General features: G+C 47.0%; 1 protein-coding gene across 1 annotated transcript in view; it reads left to right on the top strand.

Annotated features, from left to right (window-relative positions):
* The window catches only part of Hnrnpl (heterogeneous nuclear ribonucleoprotein L), a 12,686-nt gene that overhangs the window by 10,717 nt on the left and 940 nt on the right, over positions 1-1,029 (top strand). The window contains exon 9 of the mRNA XM_023721459.1: positions 777-842. Coding sequence (XP_023577227.1) covers positions 777-842 — 66 coding nt within the window. The remainder of the gene's footprint in view (positions 1-776; positions 843-1,029) is intronic.

Raw genomic sequence — 1,029 nt, 5'->3', positions numbered from 1 at the left:
TTTTTTTTTGGTGGAACTGAGGATTGAACTCAAACCCTTGTACTTGCCAGGCAAGCACTTATTCTACTGAGTCATCTCCTCGGCCCCCTCCTATGCACTCTTGATGAGCTGGGACAGCTGCTCATTTGCTGGAAGCCTCCTAGGCCAGGGCTCAGAGTACAGTCTTAGTGCGGTGATGTTGTCAGGGCCTGTGGGTGCTTTGGTGGGTGGAGCTCTGCAAAGTTGGGGGAGGGATATAAGGCACCTGGCAGGAAAGACCAGGTCAGACTTTGAACTTTGATGTGACCTTGGGTGCTGCTTTCAGTTGAGCAAACATTTGTCTCATGTCATGCACACCCACCATGCTGCTGAGCATGGGAAGTTTGAAAAAGTTTTCTAGTCCTTGGTTTTTCTACCCTTTTGTGTCACAAGAACATCTTAAAGGGGCTGGGGAGATAGCTCAGTTGAATAAGCGCTTCCCTGGCAAGCGCAAGGGTCTGAGTTCAATCCTGAGCTCCGCAAAAAAAAAAAAAAAAAAATTCTTAAAGAGTATATGGATAGCTCATTTGGGATCCTTCTTGTTTCAGAAACTATTCCTGTTCCGTATTCCCCCACCCTGATCCCCATTCCTTTTCTCCAATTTCAAAAATAAAATATATATGTGTATATATATCTCCTAGAACCCTTTCACCAGAAAATTTCCAGCACTTAGTCCCAGAAGGCCTGGTCTACTGGAGTGTTCCCCATTCCCCATGCAATCCTTGTTTCTGTGAATTCCTTCACTATTATTGTTGCAGATCTGCGATGAGCTGGGAGTGAAGCGACCAACTTCTGTGAAAGTATTCTCAGGCAAAAGTGAGTTAGTGTCCTGCCTTCCTCTTGTTCCCTTGGTTCTCCTTGGCTAGTTGCCAGGGCTGGCTAAAACCTATGCTTTCCCCCTTGCGTTCTTACCAGGTGAGCGCAGCTCCTCTGGGCTGCTGGAGTGGGAATCCAAGAGTGATGCCCTGGAGACCTTGGGCTTCCTGAACCATTACCAGATGAAAAACCCAA

This window comes from Octodon degus, unplaced genomic scaffold (genome assembly GCF_000260255.1).
Source record: "Octodon degus isolate 3935 unplaced genomic scaffold, OctDeg1.0 scaffold00083, whole genome shotgun sequence".
Classification (NCBI taxonomy): domain Eukaryota; kingdom Metazoa; phylum Chordata; class Mammalia; order Rodentia; family Octodontidae; genus Octodon; species Octodon degus.
Note: the sequence above shows the minus strand (reverse complement) of the source record. Positions and strands in the feature narration are given on the sequence as shown.